At 48.3% G+C, this 23,562-nt stretch overlaps 1 protein-coding gene across 1 annotated transcript; it reads right to left on the bottom strand.

The window, feature by feature from the left end:
* Positions 1 to 481: 481 nt before the first annotated feature.
* KRT72 (keratin 72) lies at positions 482 to 14,135 on the bottom strand. Its single transcript, XM_004485048.3, is given in 11 exon segments — positions 482 to 672; positions 1,680 to 1,714; positions 2,343 to 2,557; positions 5,274 to 5,399; positions 6,011 to 6,149; positions 6,906 to 7,027; positions 7,436 to 7,496; positions 11,943 to 12,157; positions 13,695 to 13,845; positions 13,847 to 14,063; positions 14,066 to 14,135. Coding segments are annotated over 11 exon segments (1,542 nt in total).
* Between the last annotated feature and the right edge of the window lie 9,427 nt (positions 14,136 to 23,562).

Below are 23,562 nucleotides of genomic sequence, written 5' to 3'. Positions count from 1 at the left end.
CAAGATAAGCTAGATGGGGCAATGCAGATGTCACGGCATCCTGGGCAACAGATTCCACGCTGAGAACCAAATGGCACTGATCATTTATTAAAGGAGAAGCAGGGAAGTGGACAAGATCCCAAAGGACCAAGAGAGCTTGGCAGGGAGGGCCCAAGAAAGGCATTGGGGGGGGGGGGCAGAGGGGACTGTACCTGGTGGCAGGGACGCCTCCTGGACATGTGTGTTATCTCTGCATCCTGGAGCAGTGACCCAATGGAAGATGACAAACACAGAGTGATCACCCAGAGAACCCGCGACTGGCTGCCCTTCCCTCCAGCACCCCATCAGAGCATGGCTCTGCAGAGGGCAGCAGGGAGAGGGGTGGCTGGGCTTGTGGCTGTGGGAAGAAGACCTTGCCGACTTGGAAATGGGGCTTGGCGGGGGGAAGGAGGTGGAGGGGGATGTCTGAAGCTTTCTGCTCCCAGAGCCCACGGCCTGCCCTTCATCTGGAGGCCCTTTGGGCTGCACAGCTGCTGCCCGAGATTTTGGCGAGGGGGTCCTTGAGTTCGCTGCCACAGCTGCCTTTAATTTTGACGTCCATGGGCACAGCCTTGGAGCTGAGACTGTTTGAGGCGCCAAAGCCCACGCCGAAGCCAGCCCTTCCTGCCCCAGCGCCGGCGCTGCTGACGAAGGCTGGAATGACAGCTGGAATGAGCGAGAGAAGACCTCAGCCCCAGCCTGCCCCACACCCTACCCACCCCGGTAGTTCTCTGCCCTGTGCTGGCTACCTGTCAAGGCTGAGTTTTAATTTACTAAGAGATTTTTATCAGTACTGATTATTGATGGCTTCGTTTTTCAAGGCTCAGCCCCACACATTTGATCTTTATCAGTCTGTATCAATTGATCTATCTCAGACTTCAAGCTCTCAGGAGACAGGGCTTCAGAGAACTTCCTCAGAGGTAGGACAAGTGAGGAAAGGCTCTTCCTTGAGGTCTTCTGCTGCTGCTGTCTTGCTTTTCTACTGATGAAGAAAGGGGCTGCTGGGAGAACCCCAGCCTCGTAGTGATGTAGCACTTGCTCTCTAGCTTTGAAACATGCTCTCTAGCTTTTAAACCTGACGGAGGGTGTTTCTGCTATCTTTTTTCCATCGTTTAGTCAATTAGGCTTCCTTCAACCCCTCTTACTGCAACCTAGAGCCTTTATTTTGGTTCTGGTCTCAACAGACTGTAGCTATTAAGATGCATTCTTACTTGTACTTACCAAATGCAATGGATGTGTCATGATGATGGGAATGAGTGTTGCTGGGGGGGGAGAGGAGGGGTGGGGGTAGTGGGGTTGAATGGGACCTCATATATATATATATTTTTAATGTAATACTATTACAAAGTCAATAAAAAATAAATAAATAAATAAATAAAAATTTTTTTAAAAAAGATGCATTCTTACAATAGACTTTGAGATTATGCACTGTTGGGTATCTTCTGACCTTTCCATAGGCTGGATTTTCTAATCCTGTGTTGTTATTTCTCTCCATTCCACTATCTCTCCTTGTAACTGAAGCCACCAGCTCCCTGTTTGTATCTTTAAGTCTCCCCTAACCTTCTCTGTTACCCTGGCTTCTCTTTCATGTCATGAAAGTGGTGGAAATCAGACTTCTGGTAAGATGACCAAGGAAAGAACTGAGTCCTGCAGGTACTTAAAGATGCTCACAGAATTTGGATAGTCACCAGACATCCTGCAGAAGGAGAAGAAAAACAGATAAACCCTCCCACACCAATCCCCCCAACTATCCCAGGAGTCATCCCTACAAAGTAACCCCTTCTCTCAGAGCATGCGACCCCACCAGGATCCTTTCTTCTCACATAACCCAGTGGGCTCTCTCAAGAAATAGAGAACTAGACTGATAAATATGCTCCAAGGAATCACCTCTCCATCCAAGTGACTTTGGGATTACCCGTAGTGTGGGATCATTGTGCCTCTGCTTCCCTCTAATTATGCCACCGGTCTTAGACTATGAAGAGGAATGAGCTCGTGTCCTCACTGGGACCCTGGCTTTGTCAGAGCGACCTTGAACTTGGAAGACTCTTGGAGGCCACTCTGCCTTTTCCCACTCTTCAAGAAGGGCCACAGGGTGCTCTGTTTCTCAGACTTGCGGACGTTAATATTTTTTCTCCCATCGCCTCTTTGGTGTTTTCACAACTTAGTCCTTCTTATTGTCTACTGAGCTTCCCTACTGCACGGCAAGCCCATTCTCTACACGGTTTTACCCTAGTGGGACTGAGCTGAAACGAACGGTTTGCCTTTGGTCTTTCTACCAAAGCAGAACAATAACTGCCCCAGATAAAAGGTATCTGTACTCCCACTTGCTCTCCTCGCCCTCCAGCAGCTTGCGGTAGGCAGCCATCTCCACGTCCAGCGCCAGCTTCAGGCTCATCAGCTCCTGGTACTCGGGCAGCAGCCGGGCCAGCTCGTCCTGCTGCAGGGCGGCCTCCAGCCCGTCCTGTTTGGCCCGGGCGTCCTTGAGGGCGTCGTTCCCCTGCTCCTCGGCATCGGCGATGGCTGTCTCCAGGTTGCAGCACTGAGGGGCAAATGGAGGTAGCATTTTGAGTCACAGCCCAGTTCTGAGATCTTGCCCAGCAACCTGCCCTCATTCAGGCCTGACTGATCGTAGATGCGCGACCCTTCTGGTTCTCCAGTTTTGGACATCGCCAGAGCCGACTCCATCCTTCTGCCTGACACGCTTTCACCCCTGCTCACACCTTGGTGAAGGTGGCAAGTCCTCACTTTGTGAGAGAGGAGGAGAAGCTGGGCCGCCCAGGCATGGAGCCCGTACCCTCTCTCTCTCGGTCTGTAATATTAGCTGTAAGAGTCGAATGCCGACCCTGATAAAAATCTCTGAGTGACTAGACTTGATTCAGCCCCATAGAATGAAGGTTGCCTTGGGAGGTCCCAAAAACTGTGAGAAAAATTCAGGGCTAATAAAGAACCTATTAAAATGTCCAACTGATAATCCTGACCTACTTAGAGTCTAGCCTTCCAAATTTCATGGCGAATCCTGCTAAAAGGCAACAGGTTTGAAAGATACTTTTGCATAACCAACAGGTCTTATAAGCTTAAAAGCACCTGCTGTAAGGTGGACACATGTAACTAGCTAGAGGAAACTGCAGAAGGGGCCCTGTGCCTCCATTCATGTGAAAGCCTTTCACTGTTGGGTGTGTGTGCTGGTCACTAGGCTAAGGTTTTGATGAGCTCTAAGCATCTGGCTTCTCTTTCTGGGGCGTCCCTTTACCATGCAGTCAAGTTTGCCTCACCCCAGGAGGGCAGCTGGTCCTAAGGCCAGATGTCCAGCTGGTACCACCCTCCCCTGCCAGACACGCACACCCACAGAATTGGGTGAGTAGCCCATGGTCTCAGGGGAGGCACCATAGAGCCCCATCCTCAAGACTGTGGAGCTCTAATCATTCAGGGAGATGGAAAAGAATTCTGTCATCTGAATTCGTTCAAACAATCCTCTATTCTTTTCAACTGACCGAGATCGGAGTGAACATAGGTTTGGTACATCAGGGCTTCCACAAGCCTGGGTCTCATGAATGAATGAGGTCTGAGTTAGGAAGGGAAATTTTGGCCTCCTCTGAGACATATCCTCCAATGGATTCTGGGGCTGTCAAGTGCCAAAGACCCTGCAACTGAAACTGGGCTTCTTCTTTGATGTTTGGGGCCAAAGGAACAGAAAGCGCCTCGGCCAAGAGCCTTCAAGAGGAACTGAAAGGAAGCCAATTATGGCAAGTGATCCCCACTTGCCACGGAGGACACCTTCCCTGAACCCCAAAGCACGGTGTCATTCTAATCACAAAACGTCACTCTGGTGATAAGCTCACCCAGCCATGAACAGCTAATGTTTTATCAAACACTGTGAGAGAATGCCAAGGGCCGTCTTTAACACCTCCTGCATTCAAGCAGCTCTTGATTCTAAAACACACGGGTGGGAAGCAGACTTGACCCAGTGGTTAGGGCGTCCGTCTACCACATGGGAGGTCCGTGGTTCAAATCCTGGGCCTCCTTGACCCGTGTGGAGCTGGCCCATGCACAGTGCTGATGCGCTCAAGGAGTGCCCTGCCATGCAGGGGTGTCCCTGCTAGGGGAGCCCCAAGCACAAGGAGTGTGTCCCGTAAGGAGAGCTGCCCAGCGCGAAAGAAAGTGCAGCCTGCCAGGAATGGCGCCACCCACACGGAGAGCTGACACAGCAAGATGATGTAACAAAAAGAAACACAGATTCCCATGCCACTGAGAACAACAGAAGCGGACAAAGAAGAACACGCAGCAGATGGACACAGAGAACAGACAACTGGGGTTGGGGGGAAGGGGAGAGAAATAAAATAAACAGATCTTTAAATAAATAAATAAATAAATAGAACACACGGTACGTTCCTATGTAATGCTGGCCCTTCTTTCCACGCCGTGAGCCCCCTGCACACCCGTGTGCATGCAGGGCAGGGGGAGGGGGCAGTGAAGGGGGGAGGGCAAGGAGACAGGGGCCTTAAATTCTTGCATGGACAAACTTTAGGAAACTCATGGGCCTGCCTGCTTCAGCCAGGCTAGGAAAGCACATTCATCAGAAGGTAAGAGATGCCATCCACATTTATCAAGAACCATAGGTGTGGTCCCAACCCGCGCTACTGCAGGGACCATGCTCAGAGCATGTCCTCCCACAGCCACCAGCTCAGGGAAGGCCAAGTTCCTTGCACAGCCTGGGCCGAGTGCAGGCAGGAGGCTCCTCCTTCACTCTGGTGGAAAATCCACTGCCGGGTTCTCCTTCCTCACACATGAGTCATTGTGTGAAACCTACAAATGGCTCACTTTTACCTGCTGCATCAAGTCTAAACTCCCCTGCCTGGCCTCGAAGGCCGCTCATAATCCACCATCCCTACTCAGTGGTAGCCTCTGCTACCTGCCACCCTACCGTGGACCTTCTGTCCCCTGTGCATTTGTTCTGCTGCTGGCTCCTTCACCTGCATACCTTCCCTCTCCTTTCTGGCCCCCATCCCAGTGTAAACCCACCTCCCACAGAAAGCTTCACTCTGGCTCTCCTGAACCTCCAGTCCCTCTGAACCCCTGTAGCCTTTCTAGAGTGTGCAGACGCAGGTGAAGGCTTTACCGATTCGTACGTGTCTGCTTGTGCCTCCTGGTGAGGTACTGCCTACCTGAGAAGGGCATCATGCCGGACCCCTCTCCATATTCTGTCTTGTACAGACTGGTGCACAATAAACCCTTGTGGCTGATTTCAGAGAACCCACCTGCTTCTTCACACTCCCTATCTCCGAGCGGATCCTCTGAACCAGCCTGTTGAGCTCCACGATCTCAGCCTTGGTGAGTTTGAGGTCATCCCCATGCCGGCTGACAGTCACCTGGAGCTCCTGGATCTGAGGTTGGGTGACAAGAAAAGAGGAGCCCAGGATGGACAAGAACTCCTTAAGCTTCAGGATGTTCAGTCCAGGGAGAAGGAGTGGGGAACACATGCCACCTTCTCAACAGCCAAGCAGTGCAGGTCCAGGGAGGGGGACCGAGAGGGAGGCAGTGATGGGAGAAGAGAGGAGGGGGAGAAGGACGCCCTTTCCTTCTGGGAAGGAAGCCCTTGCTCCAGTTCAGCAGGATCCTCAGGTTCTCAACCAAAAAAAGCCTTGGCTTGAAGACACTGGATTTCCTGTCTTCATAGTGCCAAAATTGGAAATGAGAAAATTTAGAGGTGTGTGGATTGCCCCTGGAAACTGCATCAGAGTTTGTGGCTGGTGAGGTCTCAGCTGCCACTCAAGAGCCACGGCACGGGAAGGTCTAAGTCCCTTAACTGTTCCCCAAATAAGGTCAAGCTCTTAGGGCTGCAGGGAGACATTCCCACAAGACCAGCTCTAAGGCAAAGGAGGGCCGCTCCAAGCCAGGTGCATCACACACACGGCCCACACGCCCACACGTGCGGGCACAATGAGCAGGCGGCAGCTGAGGGCTGGGCCTCGGCACCCCTGGCCCCTGCCCTCGCCTTGCCCTGGTACGTCGTCTCGGCCTCGGCCTTGCTCCTCAGCGCCATGTCTTCATAGTGGGCCTTGACCTTGGCGATGATGCCGTCCAGGTCCAGGTCCCGGCTGTTGTCCATGGACAGGACCAAGGTGGGACTGGAGCTGGGCCATCTCCTGGAGGACGGCTGGGAGACAGGACTAGTTAAAAGTCCCCACGAGGGGACCACTCCACTGATCCGCCCTGGGGCAAATCCTCACTGCTCCTCTCTGCCCTTCTCCAGCACTTGAATTTTGCCTTCAGTAGACCCTTTCAGGACCTAGCAGGCCTCTGAGAAGGAACACCTTGGACTTTCAGCTACGAGCAAGGAGACTGCCCTCTCCATCAGTCACTCTCTTCCTTAAAAACCCACAATGGCTCCCCTTCACCCTTCGAATCAAGCCTGGACCCCTTGCATGGCACGTAGAGTTCTTTAGGGAGCTGCTGGCACCCTTGCCCATCTCCAGGCCTGCATCTGCACGCCCCTTATGCATTAGCACATCCCAGGCTCCTGACTCTTCACCTGTGCTGCTCCTCCAGCCTGGCACATCACCCCGCACAGCACCCACCTGTGCTGCTCCTCCAGCCTGGCACGTCACACCTGCATAGCACCCACTGAAGTCTTCCTCATCTCCATCCAAGAACCTTCCTGTCAGTGCAGGCTAAACTCACCGTTGGTTTCCCTACCAGACTGGGAACTCCTAGGGGGTAGGAATCATTTCCTCTCCAGCACAATCAAAGCCTAACTGCTCAGCACACAGCAGGGTCTCCGCTCAAGTCAGCTGCACTGAATTGAAAAATCTCTCTCTCCCAAGCCTTGGTCCCCTGACCACCAGGCTGCAGGCTGAGGGCCAGGGGCACTTGTAAGAGGAGCAGACCACACAAGAGGGATCAGGGAAGCACTTACCCCTTTGTGGAGGCTCTTGAAGAACCTGATCTCATCTGTCAAGGAGTCCACCTTGGCCTGGAGCTCAACCTTGTGCATGCAGGCGACATCTATGTCCTGGGAGGCACATGATGGTCATTGGCCCTGAGAGGGGCCAGCTGCCCTTCCTTACTCTCTGTCCTGCCACAGGGGGCCTCAAGGTCTCTAGATGTCTCCATTCCCCCCACCCCATGCTTCACAGGGGGTCCCAGTCCCTGAGGCCACCATCAAGCCATCCAACCAACAGGCCCAGTGCACACAGACACTCCAAAAGTGCAGAAAATTGCCTGGATTTTAAGCTGGCACCTTCTGAGGACAGCATGCATCCTAGGCAAGGGCCTTGGAAGGAGGAGCTGGGAAGTCAGAAGCCCCGTCACCCATGCCCAAGGGACTTCGTGACCCACAGGCTCACTCATCCTACAAACACCACTGTGCTGTGTGGCCAAGAAGTCCCTTCAACCCTGGCCCTTCCATCTCCCCTTTTACCTTCTTGAGCAGTACAAACTCATTCTCAGCAGCTGTGCATCTGTTAAGCTCCACCTCGTACCTACATGGGGCAAGAGGGAGGAGACAGCATGACCGCCGGGATCATTCAGTTCTGCAAATGCTCGCCGAGTCGGTGTTCACACCTCTGGGCCAAGACCTGCAGGGTAGCAGTCTTCAGACTGGGGCTCATGTACCCCGGGGCACACATAGCCTCCCTTAAGGGGATCAAGTGCAATGAATATACCACACTAGTGAAAGAAGTTGTTGATGTGGGAGGAGTGGGGGGGTGTGGGGAATGGGGTCTATGGGGACCTCTTATATATATATATATTTTTTTTAAGATTTATTTATTTATTTCTCTCTCTCCCCTTCCCCCCGCCCCCTTGTCTGTTCTCTGTGTCTATTTGCTGCGTCTTCTTTGTCCGCTTCTGTTGTTGTCAGCGGCACGGGAATCTGTGTTTCTTTTTGTTGCGTCATCTTGTTGTGTCAGCTCTCCGTGTGTGCGGCGCCATTCCTGGGCAGGCTGCACTTCCTTTCATGCTGGGCGGCTCTCCTTACAGGGTGCACTCCTTGCGCATGGGGCTCCCCTGCGGGGAACACCCCTGCGTGGCAGGTTACTCCTTGCGCACATCAACACTGCACATGGGCCAACTCCACACGGGTCAAGGAGGCCCGGGGTTTGAACTGCGGACCTCCCATGTAGTAGACGGACGCCCTATCCACTGGGCCAAGTCCGCTTCCCCTCTTATATTTTTTAATGTAACATTTTGTGTGATCTATATATTTTTTTTTAAAAGATAATAAATAAATAAATAAATAAGCTGGGTTTAAAGGAGTCACTCTCCAGCTCCTCGTTTGTATGAGTTGTCCCTAAACTGTATCTGCCTGAGAATGCACCAGTGGTTGAGATGTCACACGGGTTCTTCTGTCCCACCTCCCTCTCGCAATCGCCCCTTCCACACGACAACTTGGAGGCACACCCCCTCCACCATCTGACACCTTAACATGGGGCACTGGCCCAGCTGGCAAAACCCTCCCAGGAACCAAGGAAAAGCACCATTCCCACTTTGAGCTGTATGTCAGACCCATTTCTTACACGTATTTCTGCTCCAGATAAAGTAAAGCCTTAGATACAGAGTGTTTGGATGGGGCTGAGATGGTCTCACTTAATTGAGATATATCATAGATTGTGGAGGTAAGAATATTGATCATTTCATTTAAGACCTCATCTTTTCCATCCCCTTCTATCGTCAGAGAATGTAATTAAGGGATGCTTGAGAGAGCAAACCAAATAAAGCATTGATAAGAAATATTCAAATGCTAGAATATGGACTTCTGTTCATGGTAAGCATGAGCAATTCTTTTTAGCTTTTTATTTATTCCCAAGACCCATTACTGCCTGCAAAACAAAGCACTGTTGAATGGCTCAAGCAGTACAGGTTGGTGAAGCATTATTTTTAATGTGACTGAAAAGTTTTTTGAGACTGCCAGATTTTTCCAGTTACGCTGGATAAAATTCATGGAAAACAGTTTATGCAATTTATCTGAGATTCTGTGGATTGAATATGGTGCCTCTAAGGGACAGAGTAAGTCATATGAGCAATAGTCATTTGATCGGCTCGTTCTAGCAATCATCAATAGTCATACATGGATAAAAAGCCAGCGGGAAAAAAATTTCTCCATTCATCTCATTAAGAAATGTACTTACAAAATTATTTTTACTTTTTATGTTTAATAATTTGACAAAATTAGTAACACATTTTTTGTTTTGTTATCTCAACCCAGAATAAATATTTTAACATTTTAAAATGTACACTGGGAATCACATGTGGCTCAAGCATTTGGGCACCCACCTACCACATGGGTGATCCTGGGTTTGGTTCCTGGTGCTTTCTAGAAAAGATGAGCAAAACAGCAAGCTGACCTGACTGGCTGGCATGGCAAGCTGATACAAAAAGATGTCGCAACAAGGAGACACAAAAGGAAACACAAACACAATAAAAGACACAACAAAGCAAGGAGCAGAGGTGGCTCAAGGAATTAAGCACCTCTTTCCCACATGGGAGGTCCTGGATTCAGTACCCAGTGCCTCCTAAAGAGAATACGAGCAGACACAGAGAGCACACAACAAATAGAGCAGACAGCGAGCTCAAACAATGGATGGAGAATAAATAAGTAAATCTTTAAAAACGTACATTCACAAGAAGTAAACTTTCTAACATTTCAATTTACATTTACATTTTATGGCAGCTGTAGTGATCAATAAAAAACTTTAGGACATAAAAACTTATTACATTAGGATAAAGTTATATGGGAAAAGTGGCAAGATAATTGGAGTTCAAGTGAGAAAAGGATCAAGGTAAAATTTACAACTTTGTAAAAAGAGATTCTCATTAATTTTTTTAAATGAATATGGTGGGTATTAAACTGCCATGACACCTAGATCCGACTGGATACCTTTAAATGAGTATTCTAGCCACTATAATTTTAAATGGCAATATATACAATAGCCTTGAAATTATATCCTTTGCAACTATTTAAATTTATGATTAAAATGTTTAGTTGGCAATTTTTTTTATTGTGAAGAGGAGATTTTTTTTAATTGTGAGGAATCACTGAAAATTTTAGGCCATCTATGGGACAGTACTCTGGTCAATGCGCTGAAAATTCTAATGGAAGGATGGCTAGTGATTGGGATCTCTTATATAATAAGAAAGATACAAAAAACATGGCATAAGGACCCACAGGTGGGAGAGGTCAATATAGAATGAACAAAAATTAATAACAATAATGAATGCAGCTAACGTGCACTGACATTTTACCAAATGTTTACACCAAACATTTGCACTAAACTCTTCACATAGATTATTCCATTTAATCCCACATCAACCTGTGAGCTGAATTCTGTTATTATTACAGCTTTATAAATGAGGCAAAAGATAGACATTTCCTTGCCTAAGGTCATGCAGCTGGTCAATAGTGAAGCTAAGATTCCAATCCAAGACCCCAGAAAAACAATGCCTTACATTTATCTACCACTTTTATGAGCTGTTAACAAATTACTATCTGGCCTGACCCCTTCAATAATTCTTTTGGACAGCAAGGCAGCATTAGTGTCTAGACTTTATAGATATTAAAATTAAGATTCACAGCAACCAAGGGATTCACCCAAGCTAGTGAGTGGCAATTTTTTCCCCTCTGAGAGACCCAGAAAGCACACAGGCGCTGGGTGCCTCTGCCTGGCCATTCCCTCCTCTTTCCAGACCCTGCTCAAATCTTTGTGTGGGCTCCAATTCCCTTCTCAAGTACACTCTCGGTTCACACTGCATTCATTTCCATTTGCTGGTGGCTATCTGAAAGTGTTCTCTAGGCCTGTCCCAGCAATCGCGGTGTTCTTAGAGAGCAGGGACCATGCCACCTTCTCCCTCAGGATCTCCTCGCTCAGGCCAGGCCTCCATTCTTTTTTTTTTTTTTTTTAGATTTATTTACTTATTTAATTCCCTTCCCCCTCCCCCAGTTGTCTGTTCTCTGTGTCTATTTGCTGCGTCTTGTTTCTTTGTCCGCTTCTGTTGTCATCAGCGGCACAGGAAGTGTGGGCGGCGCCATTTCTGGGCAGGCAGCACTTTCTTTCATGCTGGGCTGCTCTCCTTACGGGCGCACTCCTTGTGTGTGGGGCTCCCCTACGCGGGGGACACCCCTGCGTGGCAGGGCACTCCTTGCGCGCATCAGCACTGCGCATGGGCCAGCTCCACACGGGTCAAGGAGGCCCGGGGTTTGAACCGCGGACCTCCCATGTGGTAGATGGACGCCCTAACCACTGGGCCAAGTCCGTTTCCCTAGGCCTCCATTCTAGTGGGACTTCAGAACGGGGATGGACAGACAGGCTGAACATGGGGCAAGGGAAAGAGCCCACCTTTACCCATCTTGAATTGTGCAAGAAGTCCCTAGAATCCCCAGGAATCCTAATACCTGGAAGCAAGTGTCCAAAACATCAGGACGCACTGAGCCTCGATTTGGTTCAACTCAGAGGGAAAAACAATCCCTCGTTCCAAACATATTCTCAATTTTCCTCTTTAATGATGAGATTCAGTGGCACAGGTATGCCTCAGCATGAAATAATCTTTAAAACCCATTCATTTTTGCTTGACTGGAGATATCTTCTGGGATTGGTGGGGTATCTCATGTTCTAGGAACTACCCCGGAAACCTCGCTCAAGAGGCGCTACAAAACCATGGGTTATCCATCTGGTTTTGAGACAATACTCTCCATTTCCTCCTCAATGCTAGAAATTGAGCACATGATTTATTAAGCGATTCAGAGCACCATTTTGGGCAGATCGATTCTCTTCCCAAGTCCCATTATGTCTGGAGCACCCCCCCTCCTCTGTGGGGAAGGAAATAGCAATGGCATCTGCAAAGAATCAAAGAAGACAAAATTGCTGGCACCAGATTTAAACCTCATCTGTCCTGAAACCCTCCAGTGGAATATCCTCTGCCTCTCCACTCACCTCTTCCTGTAGTCTTCCACCAAATCCCACACGGTCCTCCACTCTGAGTCCAGCCGCACCCTGTCTCCTGACCGCGTCCCCAGCTCCTTCCGCAGGTTGCCGATGTAGTCCTCGAAGATGGGCTCCAGGTTCTTCCTGTGGGTGTTCAGCTCCTGCTGCTGCAGCAGGTTCCACTGGGTCTCCAGCACCTGGTTCTGCTGCTCCAGGAACCGCACCTGGAGCCCAAAGGCGGTCATGGCCTAGAATCCCCATCCTATTTCTTCCCAAGAATGGGGAGAGGGCCAGACATCAGAGGAGTCATCCTCAGGGGGCAGGCAGGAGCTAAGGCTCATCAGAGGGGAGATCCTGCCAGGGGCCATGCCCGTTCGGGTCTTCAAGGCAAGAAACAAGATCTGGTCTAAAAGGAACCAGGAACTGGGTTTAAGAAATGGTATCATCCGCCTCCATGAGGCATTGAGGCAACTTCTTTGGCTAGAAATGCTGCTGTTTTCTGAGGAAAGAAATGGGAAGCAAGAGAGAAATGACAAATGGAAAAGATATCAGAACTTTGCTCTGGTGGACGGGATGTTCGGTATTCTTTCTCACATGTAGCCCAGATTGCTTGTTTTGCATTTTTTCACTTGTTTGTTTTTCAAAGTAGGTTATCACATCTTTACAAAGTCCCTTCATACTTGACAAATGTTGCACATTTGGGGCCTAAATAACTTCAGGCCCTCTTCCAGTCACAGCAGTCATCTACTCACCTATCTCTTGAGCTTGAAGAAGAGAAGAAATGTACTAGGGGAAGACAGATGTAGAAAGAGGAGGAAAACAATGGCTGTCCTCTGTGCAACAGTGGTTGTGTTTCTCCTGCTCAAGCCCTTTTCTCCAACTGCCTTGTGTCCTCTTTCCCAGCAGAGTGGTGAGGGACACAGGCCACTCCACCATTGCCCATTCTTGGGCACATCTCAGCCTCCCTATGTCTTGGTTTCCTCCAAGGCAAGGCAGGAATGGGTCAATACTCTGGGTTAGGCATTGATGAATGAGCATTTCTGGAGACAGCACCAGGCACAATAAACGTCAACAGTGGCTATTATCATTATGTCCCCTGTCACCCATGGTCCAGATTGTCGGTCCAGGTGCAGAGAAAGGAAGCCCACTCCTTGTCTCCAACCCATTCACTGGGGTCACTCTTTCTGAGTCTCCAGAGACATCTTCTGTTACCCCCACTTCTGAGCACCCTCTTCAACACACACATATAGCTTGACCTGCTGTCTTTCTGAGTCTTCTCCACACAGCTCCATCCTTCAAGTTTTCAAAATCTTCCTAACTTCCACTGCACCCTGCTTCCTTCCTTCCAAGTCTTCTGCCAGCAGTCAAGCACCATGTCCTCTGATATCCCCTGGCCTGTGCCCTCCAGTGCCCCTGTCTGGCAGTGGGTGTCACTTGTCAGGAGCCCTCAGAGGGCCATTCCATGTGTCTTCTGCCCCTAGAGGCCGCCCTGCCCCCTCCTAGGGTCTTGTCCGAGCCAAGGAAGGGATGAAGCTCTCCTTTCTGGGCCTGTGCACCAGGCACTGCTCTAAGCACTTAAAAGTAGCCCCTTTAACCCTGACTACACCCCTCTGAGGTAAGAACCTTTATCGTGTTGGTTTTACAGTTGAGGAAAGGGAGGCTCCGAGAGGTTAAATACCCACCCACCCTCCCCCACGGCTCTTCAGTGGCAGAGCTGGATACCACTGTGCCCCCGGGACAGGCAGGCGCTCGGGGACCCACCTTGTCAATGAACGAGGCGAACGTTTTGTTCAGAGCCATGATCTGCTCCCGCTCTTGGGCACGCACTTTCTGGATCTCAGGGTCCAGCTCCAAGTTGAGGGGGGCCAGCAGGCTCTTGTTGACCGTGACCTGTGGGATGCCCCCGGGCGGGCCCCAGCCCCGCACTGCCAAAGACGGTGCCCACGAAGCTGCCCACGCGGCCGCCACCCACGCCCGTGCGGTGGCCCGGAGCGTGACCCCCACCCCTGCCGTTCAAGTTGCCCGTAGAGATTCGCCGGCTGGTGCCCAGGCTGAACAGGCTCCTGCTGTCCACGATCACCGAGCCCTTGATGCCAGCCCTGAACGAGGCAGAGCTGCTGCTGGCCCGGTGGAGAACACGGCTGAGCAGCCGCTGAAGCCCAGGCACCCGCCGCCCGGGTAGTGGTTGACCTGGCGGCTCATGGCTGGTGAGGTCGCTGCTCTGCGGAGGTTCAGGGAGGCGAGGAGGGGTGCGCAGAGGGCTCCATGACCGTGGCCCTTGGTTCATCCCTTAAATAGCTGGAGTGCAGGTCTGGGAGGGCTGGAGTCAGCCTAATTTGTAGGTGGGAAACATTTTCTTAGATTACTTGGGGCCTCTGGGGTTCCTCATTTAGAAAATTACCCTCTCAGAGATTTTTGTCTCTTCCACCCTGAACTCCCCTATAAAATGGCCCAGAACCCTGCACTGGCTTTGCTTCCATCCTCCATAATAATAATTTGGCTACCCTATCTCCACTTGCTGCCCTCCAGTTATGGAGGTTATCACTGCCAAGATCTCCAGCAGAAGCTTCCAGTAGGTTTGAGTCTCCTGGGGTTGGGGGGGAGGAGGGAGGTAGAAGGACAGTGGGTGTCCAGGCAGGTTTTGCCTTAGAAGGACATGGGCAGGGTTAGGAATGTTCCAGAGAATCATCCTTAGCCTTCCCCTCCTGCTTTCCCAGGCTTCTGGACAAGGACAGTTCTGGCCTGAGCATGAGGGGAGTCGGGGGAGATTTCTGTGCCCCCCCACCCACCACCACCTGCCAGGAACCCTCACTCTCTTGGGGGAGGCAGGACACAGGGTCCCCAGGAAGGACTTCTTGCTTCTGATAACAAGTGCTGGGGGGTAACTTTGGGCCAGAGCTAAAAGGGTTCTTCAAAAAACATTTCTGGAAGGAAAATGGGGCAAATACTTGCCGGGAAGGAAGGAAGATGTCTGAGGAGATGATCCAGGAAGGCTTTAGACATGATTCGAGAGATGGTTTTTCTTGAAAGTTGCCCTCTCCCTCTCCTTCTTTCTCTCCCTCTCCCTTCCTCTCCCTCTCCCTCTCCCTTTCCTGTTAATAGTTGAAAAAGCTCATCCATCCAACCTAAGGAATCCCTTTGATCAGATCATTTCTGCCCTAGCCTCACTAATTTAGATAGGAATGTGACCGGCTGTTAGGACCAAGTCAAGAAGGGCTAGGAAAATCAAGAACTAGATTTCAGAAGTTTGATCCATGTAAGCTCAGGTCTAACCTGATTTTCTTTTCTTCAAGGTAAGCTACCCTCAAGTCTTCTCTTAGAAAAACCCTTCCTGTACCCCTCCTCTGGCATCCAGGTGGCATTATTATTGATCACACTTAGTTCTCTGTCTGTCCTAGGTATATGTCCCTTTTCCCCAACAGATCCCTCTGGATTAACCCTTTCCTCCCCTGCTCCCCCAGTGCTCAGCCTGGCACAGCACCAGGGCTAGTCAAGATGAATGCCAAACAGACCGGTGGTTCGAGGCTCATTATTGTGCCTTCAGTTATTCTGAGGAGCCAGGGCTCCCCTTAGGGCTCTCATGGGGTGCCCAGATGATGCCCGGGGCCAAATAGCTGACACCACCTCCCTGAGCCAATCACAAGGCATAACAGCAGCCAAGGTGTTTACCCCATGGGGAACAAAGTTGTGGGGCCATCAGTCTGTGGTGCCCCCCACAGGTGGGCACATAGAGGAGTCTGGGGTGTCCCAGATGGGGGAGCAAGTTGGCTCTCTGGGCAAGGCTATGGTCCAGGCCCTCGAGAGAAGGGCAGGGTGGTGTCAGAGCGACTGGGTGACCAGCAACCCTCCATGAAGCTTGAGGTTATGCTTTTCACAACTCCATGAGATCCCCTCCCTGTGATTTAACTTTTTTTTTCATAAGCACAAGAAATAGCTTATTAATTCTGGTCATTGAGAAGATAGAATAAGAAAACATAAATCGAACCAGGAGAAACTTTCATAGCTTACAAAGGGAGCCTTTGGAATCACCTTTTCCTGGAAACATTATCAGAAGCCAACACGCCCACCCCTCTGGGACCTAGGACACTTCTGTCCGGGGTTAGGAACAGGCCAGCTGGACTTCTCTTCTCATAAAGGGTTACCTGGCTGGATGAATCAGGCCCTCCTTTCTTACCTGTTATGGAGAGACAGAAGTGACACATCCGGACTTCAGAGGCATCAGATGTGTGGGCAGCATGGGCAGACCCAAGGGTGTGCTGAGGCCTGAGAGGAGGAGTGCTCATGGCCCCTGCCATGACAGCAGCTACAGGGTCGCATCAGGCACTGGTGGCCGTCTCTGTCATTAGTTCACCCCTAGACTGGTAAAAAAAAAAAAAAGGCCAGAAACATCATCCTTTGAAATCAGAGCTCAACCAAAAATGGATGAGATTGGCCCCCTGTAGAAACCACTCCAAGCAGGGATCTGCAAATGCATGGCTTATGAAACTGGGATTCTTTTGCTCAAACAGGCCTGTCTGCAACAATAGTTCCTAAGAAGTTAATAGATAATAACGTGGAAAAATAAGTGAGCAAGCTGTGGAAGACAGTTTGGTGGTAAGCTAAGTATGAAACTACGTTATGACCCAACAATCCCACTATTAAATACATACCCAAAAGAACTGCAAGCAGGGGCTCAAACAGATATTTGTACACCAATGTTCATAGAGGCATTGTTCACAATTGTCAAAAGATGGAAGCAACCCAAAGGTCCATCAACCAATGAATGGATAAATAAAATGTGGCATATATGTACAATGGAATATTAGTCGTAAAAAGGAATGAAGTGCTGCTACATGAAGCAACATTGATTAATCTTGAAGACATCAGGTTGAGTGAAATAAAAAGACAGAAACAAAAAAGACAAATATTGTATGATCTCACCGATTTGAAATAATTAGAATATGCAAACTCACAGAAGATAGGCTACCAGCGATTGGGGTGGGGATAGAGAATGGGAGGTTAAGGCTTAAAATGTACAGGTTTCCTATTTGGAATGATGGAAATGTTTTAGTAATAGATGGTGGTGATGGTAGCACAACATTGTGAATGTAATTAATGGCATTTAAATGTATATCTGAATGTGATTAAAAGGGGGAGATGTTAGAATGTGTATATGGTGACAGAATAAAAAAATTTTTTTAATCTTGGAGACTAAATTACATAAACAGTGAACCCTAAGTTAAGCCATGGACTAAAGTTAATAGTAAAATTATAAAAATGTGCTTTCATCAACTGTAACGAATGTTCCACACCAATGCAAGGTGATAATAATAAGATGGGGTATGGGAATCCTGTATTTTATGCATCAGTGTTCTGTAAACCCACAACTTCTCTAATAAAGAAGATAATTAATAAATAGGCAGGGGAAGGGAATACATGTTGGGTTCAAAAAAGTTAAGTTTGCATCTGATGGCAGAACTTCTTAGGTTCATTAATATACTTAGTGCTTTATGCTGCTCCAAAAGAGTGATACAAAACTCAGTGTTCTCCAACCCTTTTTGATCAAAGAGCCTTCTCTTTGGTCAAATATCCTGTGAGAAACAGGCTTTCAAGGAATAGACTTTAAGAAGCACTGAACAAGGTATCTCCACCATTAAACAGATTTAAACTTCCCAAATTCAAGCAAACTTACATGGTCTTCCCCAAACATGAAGAAAACCTAAATGTAATAAATGTAATGTGCAGCATGATCTAATTTACAGTAATAGGTCCTGGGTTATACTGTCATAACCGAAGGGAGGTTATTAAAACCCTGTGACATGTGCCAGCATAATTCTAGCATTGCTCAAGGGAGAAAGAATTCTCAGCCAGGTAACCAGCGATGGGTATCTAGACTGAGAAAGGTTGTACCAGAGTCTGCCAGTGCCTACCAAACATCCTTGCTCTCCTCATTTCCCAGCCTCCCTTGCAATTTGGTTGGGGCTTGGGGCCACATGGCTCATGTTGACCACTGATGTATGAGTGGCAGTTGGCGGCCAGTAAAGTCCCTCCATCTCTCTCTCTCCTTGTCTCCCTGACCTTGGAGGCCACTTTTTCCACACAGTAAAGTTACAAAACAGAAAATCCTAGGCCCCTGAGACTCCCACTGGTGGAGCCGTGCAGGAACACTGTCCATCCCAAACGGGACTGTGAGTGAGAAATAAACTTTTTTTGTTAAGCCATGGAGAGTTCAGGGTTTGTCCATTGAAGCAGCAGTGCTAATTTAAAGTCAAGCATGGAAGGTGGATGGTAGAAATATCCCTTAATGGCTCCTGCACTCCTTCCTAAGTTCATGCTCATCAAGCAATCTTCCTACCTCTCTTAGACCCTCTTTATTTTTCTTCCCACTCAAGCTTCTTGAGACAATAGTCCAAACTGGTAATTCTAAGAGCAATAGTAACAACAATGGCTCAACACCAACCATTTATTGAGCACCAACTGTGTGCCAGGAACCAAACTAAAGAATTCTCATACATTATTTCATTAAATTTAATTCTCATGACAACTCTACAAAATAACTGCTATTATTGACCCCCTTTTGCAGATGAGGAAACTGAGGCTCATAAAGCATATCTTGCCTAAAGCACACAGTTAGTAAGTGACAGAGCAGAACTCAAATCCAGATTCATCTGAATATCCAAAGTGACATCACAAGTTCTCCTGTCTCACTTTCTATACTTGCCCGCCCCCACTCAATCTTCAATCCCTCTCCTCTAACTTCTACACTGTCCCCTCCATCACCACCCCAAAATCTCTCCCCTGAAACGGTTCTCACCAAAGTGACTGATCACGCCCTAATTTCCAAGTTCAAGGATTACCATTTCAATTCTTTTCTGATATGGCCTTACTGTTGGCCAATTCCTCCCCCTTGAAACTCGTTCTCCTTGTCTATGTATTCTACACCAATATCCTTTCTGGGCCTTCTTACTCTACTTCCTCTGGGGATTCTGTCCTTCTCCCACCTCTCTTTTCACCGCACACCTCCCCGAGTGGTCTCATCTACTTGGCTGTTGTTTTAAAGGCCACCATGGTGAGGGCTCCCAAATCTACACCTTCAGCCAAGTCCACACCCACTCTAGCCATTAAAATCCACACACTGGAGATCCCCTCCCACTGGCTGGCACCACCACTCACTTTCAAAGAAACTAGTCTGAAGCATTAACTTGCTCACTCCCCCACCCCCAACATCCAGTCGTTCATTGCTTCTTACTGATTATCCTTAGGTGTCTCAAGAACTCTGGCTCTCCCCTCCATTCCCCTGCCACTGCCCAAGTTCAGACCTTTGCATCTCTCTCCCAGCCCATTGCCCACTGCAACAGCCTCCAAACTGCTCTCCCAGCTTCCAGCTTGGCCCTCTTACAATCTGTTCTCCACATTTCCATGAAAGGGATCTATACAAGACTCAAATCTGGCCACACCCTCTCTTGTTTTAAACTTCTCCTCTCCCCAACTTACACCGCAGGATGCAATCTCAGCTCCTTAGCAGCCATGAAAGGGCCTCTCTGATTTGGCTGCTGTCTGCCTCTGAGCATCAGGAACCACTGCATCTGCCCTCCAGCCTTACACTTCATACTCTTGCAACGTCATACAGCACAAACCACCTATTTGTAGTCTCTCTAGCTATAACGTCAATTCCATCCTCTTGTTCACCTAGTAAACTTCTCCCCATTCTTTAAAACTCTGTACATATTGCCCTCTCTGTAAACCTTTGCTAATCTCCCGAAAGCTCCTCGTTCCCCTTCATGCTGCCGCTGTAACTTGTAAACTCTTCTTTAATGGCCAGTGTCTCACCATGTTGCAGTTTCATCTTTTATGGTTATGTCTCCATTAAGGGTATGGGCTGGTTTTCTTCATTACTGTATCTCCAGTACTAGAACTGGTCAGGCACATACTGAGCACAATTGCTTCACTGGCCCTATCACCAAAAGTGTATTCCCTAGACTAGTTACTCTGCCAGTCAGCCCTTCTTTGGACAATAGTCGTTCAGAAGATCATCTCCTTAAAGTCTGGATTTTGAGAATGGCTTCATCAGCATCTAAATGCCCCTTTCAGTCAACTAAGTCAAGTTTTTGAACCAATAAGCTAACACTTATCAAGCATGAACTTTGTGTCAGGAATTACAAAAGATGTCCTCACATTGTCTTTTTATTTATTTATTTACTTATTTATTTATTTATTTATTTATTTTAGGAATGCTGTTGTATAAATATCCAGCATATGTGCCTACTTAAAGAAATACATTAAAATTAAATAAAGCTAGGTAAAGCATAGACATAATTATTTAGATTGGATTTTTACATATATTTACATGAGAAAGTACTTGACTTTGTACAATTTTTTTTTCAATTTTATTTTTTTTATTCATTTTTTAAAAATATTACATTAAAAAAATATGAGGTCCCATTCAACCCCACCACCCCCACCCCACCACTCCCCCCACAGCAACACTCTCTCCCATCATCATGACACATCCATTGCATCTGGTAAGTATATCTCTGGGCATCGCTGCACCTCATGGTCAATGGTCCACATCATAGCCCATACTCTCCCACATTCCATCCAGTGGGCCCTGGGGGGATCTACAATGTCTGGTAATTGTCTCTGAAGCACCACCCAGGACAACTCCAAGTCCCGAAAACGCCTCCACATCTCATCTCTTCCTCCCATTCCCCGCACCCAGCAGCCACCATGACCACTTTTCCCACACCAACGCCACATTTTCTCTGTGGACCTTGGATTGGTTGTGTCCATTGCACCTCTATGTCAAGAGGAGGCTCAGATTCCACATGGATACTGGATGCAATCCTCCTGCTTTCAGTTGTAGGCACTCTAGGCTCCATGGTGTGGTGGTTGACATTCTTCAACTCCATGTTAGCTGAGTGGGGTAAGTCCAATAAATCAGAGTGTAGGAGCTGAAGTCTGTTGAGGCTCAGGGCCTGGCTATCATATTGTCAGTCCAGAGATTCAAATCCCCTAGATATATCTTAAACCCCAGCACCAACTACAATTTCAGTAAAGTAGCATGAAAGTCTTGTGAAAAGAGATCCCATCTGTGTCCAGCTCCATCACGCAGAAACACCAGCTCCAAAGAAGGGCCAACTGACATGGCAGTGAACCCCATCTGCCATGACCATAGAACCTGTGGGTCTCTTTAGCCCTCAAAAGAACCAATACCTGGGGTTGTATCTACTTTATCTGTCTCTGAGACTCTGCTCAGGTGTGCATAAGGGCAATCCTTCTGACAACCTCCAGACTCTTTTTTAGAGACTCATAGCCATATAAACTCATTTCTCCTTTCCATTTCCCCCTTACATTAGGTCAAACAGCATTTTAAACTCCTGTTATTATATGTAGACAGGGATATTCTGCTGGTCCGCATTGAACCTTTAATTCAAGGTCATTTTCTAGTTGCATCATCAGCTGGTACTAGGTAGTGATTCCTCGGTGCCAGGGAGGCTCATCCCCGGGTGTAATGTCTCACACTGTGGGGAATGCATTGCATTTACATGCTGAGTTTGGCTTCGAGACTGGCCACATTTGAGTAACATGAAGGCTGTCAGGAGGAAACTCCTAGGCACAGTGCTGCTCTAGGCCTTGTTCTTATTTCAGGCATATAGGCTCACAAGCATAGTCATTAGTATTAGGGGCTCACTGTTGGACCCTCATTCCTTCCTGGTCCTTACCGTTGCACCTGGGGGACTGCTGCTGCTCCCCTAGGGACCACGACAGAGCACCCCCGGCCAGGAACCCAGTAGCCCCCCAGCTGTTGTTTTTAATTGTTGCCACTATGAGTATATCCAAACATTACCATGCACCCTGGACATATGCCCTATATAACTCCCTGTCAACCATATATTTATTTATTTTTAAAGATTTATTTTATTCCTCTCCCCTTCCCCCTGTTGTCTGCTCTCTGTGTCCATTTGCTGTGTGTTCTTCTGTATCCTCTTGCATTCTTGTCATGTGGCACTGGGAAACTGCATCGCTTTTTGTTGTTGCATCGTCTTGCTGCATCAGCTCTCCGTGTGTGCTGCGCCACTCCTGGGCGGGCTGTGCTTTTTTTGCACTGGGTGGCTCTCCTTGCAGGGTGCACTCCTTGTGTGGGGGGCATCCCTATGCGGGGGACACCCCTGCATGGCACGGCACTCCTTGCACACGGCAGCCCTGCACATGGGCCAGCTCACGACACAGGTCAGGAGGCCCTGAGTACCAAACCCTGGACCTCCTATATGGTAGGTGGACACTCTATCAGTTGAGCCACAACCACTTCCCACATTGTCTCATTTTAATCTAACAATAACATGAAGGTATTGTTCTACCTATTTTACAGCTAAAGAAAGGAGGCGCAAAGGAGTTGAGAGCTTTATCCATAATCACCAGTTAGTTGCAGAGCCTGAATCTGAATCCAGCTCCATTAGTTTGAAGTTTAGGACTCTCTCTGGACCCACAGTTGTACCCTGTGAACCCTAGTGTGAACAGAAGCCAACTTTTAACTTGCTTTTTGAATTCTATTGTGTCCTGTCCATATCGTCATGAGCTGGGACCTTTGTGAAATCTCTGAGCACAAGAGTGCTTTGGAAATTGAGTGCTATGTATAAGGAGATGACCTCAGACTTATACATACACACTCACATTCATACATACACAAACACCTACACATATACATACATATAAATGTACTTAACCCAGTGAAAACTCCACTAGGACCAAGAGAATTACTTTAGAAAACAGAAATCTGCCTTTGGGCCCTTTTTTCAGAAACAGGGAACAGCCATAACTAAAGTCACAGACTTGGAACTGACCTTCTGCTTGCCAGACAACAGTTGGCTCCTTCTCCTTGCTGATAAGCTCATTGTTTTTAAAAGTTGTCAATTCGAATTGGTGTGGAGAAAGTGGCCATGGTGGCTGCTGGGGGTAGGGAGTGGGAAGAAGAGATGTGATGTGGGGGCGTTTTCGGGACTTGGAGTTGTCCTGGGTGGTGCTGCAGGGACAGTTACCGGACATTGTATGTCCTCCCATGGCCCACTGGGTGGACTGTGGGAGAGTGTGGACTATGATGTGGACCATTGACCATGAGGTGCAGCGGTGCTCAGAGATGTATTCACCAAATGCAATGAATGTCTCATGATGATGGAGGAGATTGTTGTTATGGGGGGAGGAGTGGGGTGAGTGGGGTGGGAGGGTATATGAGGACCTCATATTTTTTTAATGTAATATTAAAAAAATAAATAAAGACAAAAAAAATAATAATATATGGGGGGAAAAAAGTTGCCAATTCGATAGACACTTGGCCTGGGAGTCTGCTGGGGGTAGGGGATAGAGATGATGCCCATGCATCACAAAGCCCTGTGGAGGGGATGATGGGATCCTCTGATCTATATGAATGTTCATCCTGTAAATCTCTTTCACTCAGATCAACAGACACTTTCATCCTCTACAAACAGACTGGACTTCAGATGCTGAGGTTGCAGAATACTGACCACTCCACATGTAGAAGAGGCATGACCTGTGATGAGCACCTCCCTTAGAAAAGAGCAGCCTGGCTCTGCATGAATTTTATAAGTTTATTGTTAAGACATGGGAAGTAAAGGGATGAGGACTGAACAAGGGC

Source organism: Dasypus novemcinctus, chromosome 12 (genome assembly GCF_030445035.2).
Source record: "Dasypus novemcinctus isolate mDasNov1 chromosome 12, mDasNov1.1.hap2, whole genome shotgun sequence".
Taxonomy (NCBI): Eukaryota; Metazoa; Chordata; class Mammalia; order Cingulata; family Dasypodidae; genus Dasypus; species Dasypus novemcinctus.
The sequence above is the reverse complement of the archived record's forward strand: the minus strand, read 5'-3'. Positions and strand labels throughout refer to the sequence as shown.